The sequence below is a fragment of the Myotis davidii genome, unplaced genomic scaffold (assembly GCF_000327345.1).
Source record: "Myotis davidii unplaced genomic scaffold, ASM32734v1 scaffold758, whole genome shotgun sequence".
NCBI lineage: Eukaryota > Metazoa > Chordata > Mammalia > Chiroptera > Vespertilionidae > Myotis > Myotis davidii.
This window is the reverse complement of record NW_006288951.1, coordinates 580,320-582,132: the sequence shown is the minus strand read 5'-3', so window position 1 is coordinate 582,132 and position 1,813 is coordinate 580,320. Positions and strand designations below refer to the sequence as shown.

The 1,813-nt window shown below is 59.1% G+C and overlaps 1 protein-coding gene across 1 annotated transcript in view; it reads left to right on the top strand.

The window, feature by feature from the left end:
- The window catches only part of MALL (mal, T-cell differentiation protein-like), a 26,705-nt gene that overhangs the window by 2,238 nt on the left and 22,654 nt on the right, over window positions 1-1,813 (top strand). The window contains exon 2 of the mRNA XM_015562267.1: window positions 526-528. Within this exon, the coding sequence (XP_015417753.1) occupies window positions 526-528 (3 nt within the window). The remainder of the gene's footprint in view (window positions 1-525; window positions 529-1,813) is intronic.

Here is a 1,813-nt window from a genome sequence, read left to right as displayed (position 1 = left end):
CCCGCGGGGGCTGGGGTCCTCCCCTCTGTTGGGGAGCGGGGGTGGCGGAGGAGAAGGGGACCCGCCGGAGCTGTTTCTCCCGATCGCTCCTCGGGCGCCGGGTTACTCTCCACGGCCGCCTGCGCTCCCCTCGGCCCGCAGCGCGGGTGGGTTTCCTCCTCCCCCGCCGCGGGTGGTGATGGGGGAGGGGGGCGGCAGGGGGGCTGCTAGAATATTGTGGATCTTCAGGAGAGTTTTGGAAACGGACTTTTATTTTGTGGGCTCTTTTCCAAACGGGGACTCGCCTCGCCTCCTGAGAGGTCTGCCAGTGCCTTCTTGTCAAGTCAGCTGAGGATGACCCTGGAGTTGGGTGGACGCCCCAGAGGAGGCAGCTTATGACAACCGTGGCCGTAAACTAGTCGGGTAAGCCACCCGGGCTGCCCACGAGAACCTGTCACCCCAGTGGTGACTCTGGGGTGCCCATGGCTGAACTGTGCTCCAATTTCAGCCAGACCCTGGCGTGTTCTACACACAGTGTCCGCTGAGCTGGTCCCCTCGGAGCCGCTGTCGTCATGCCCCTCCGCTAATGAGGGCACTCAATCTGGTGCACAAACCAGGGCAAAGGAGCTTGTTCTCCCGACTCCTGAAATGCCCGGCTTGTGGGGGTACTTCCTCGGCAGCTCTGAGCCAGGCAGGCAGCCCTGCCCAGACAGGGAGGGAAAGCGAGGAAGCGGTTCCAACTTCCAGCTGGACCTGGCCAGCCCTCTCACTCTCGTCCTCGGCTTGGAAAGCTGGCCCAACTGAGTGACCTTTTTCAAATTGGTTAAAGGGCACCCAGAAAGGGACCGAGGTAGGGCAGGCCCACCATTCGGGTGGCTCTAGCTGAAACCTCACCCAAGAGGCAGGTTTCTGCCCAGCCTACCCCTGCCCCCGCCCGCCCCAGGACACAAGCATGGGCAACCTGCCAGGCTGGTGACACCTTAGTGCTCTTGCAAGTTCTCTGTGCCAGGACCTGGGTGGGTCCTCACCTCAGAACAACCACTTGAATTGCCAGGATTGTGGTTGACTCGATCACATGGTTTGTGTCCATCAGGCAGGCCACGGGTGATGCCGCCTTCCCAGGTCCCTGGCTGCCGGAGGGAGACTGTGAGCATTTCTCCAGCAGTCACACTGTGCTCAAGGAGTGACCAGACAGGGCTGTGGCACCAACTAGAGAAGCCGTCTGACCTGGTCAAGTCCAGGAGCCCAGGCCTGTGAATTTGCACCTCAAATGATAGTCTAGATTTTTAGCGGGGGGATGGGGAGACGAAGAGAGAAAGGTCCAGAGGCCAACAGGAGAGACCAACAGGCAGGAGACTGGAGGGAAGGGGCTTCTAGAATCAAGAAAGCACCTGCGTGAGCCCCGACTGAGTGGCTCATTGGTTGGAGTGCCCTCCCATAAGCCAAAAAGGGTTTCCAGTTTCGATTCCTGGTCCCTGGTCGGGCACATGCAGGAGGGGGAGGGGAGGGGGGTGGAGTAGCTAGTCTCTCTCTCTCTCACTCTCTCTCCCCTCCCCCACTCATCCCTCCCTCCTGGGTATGTGCCCTGACCAGGAATTGAATCGTGACCTCCTGGTTCGTAGGTCGACGCTTAACCACTGAGCCATGCCAGCCTGGCAGTTAACCTATTTTTTAAGGTGATTATAATAAAGCCTCAAAAATTTGCTTATGTGCGCCCTGGACGGCTTAACTTAAGTGGTTAGAGCAGCGGTTCTCAACCAGTGGGTTGCGACCCCTTTGGGGGTCGAACGACCCTTTCACGGGTCGCCTAAGACCATCTGAAAACACATAATTA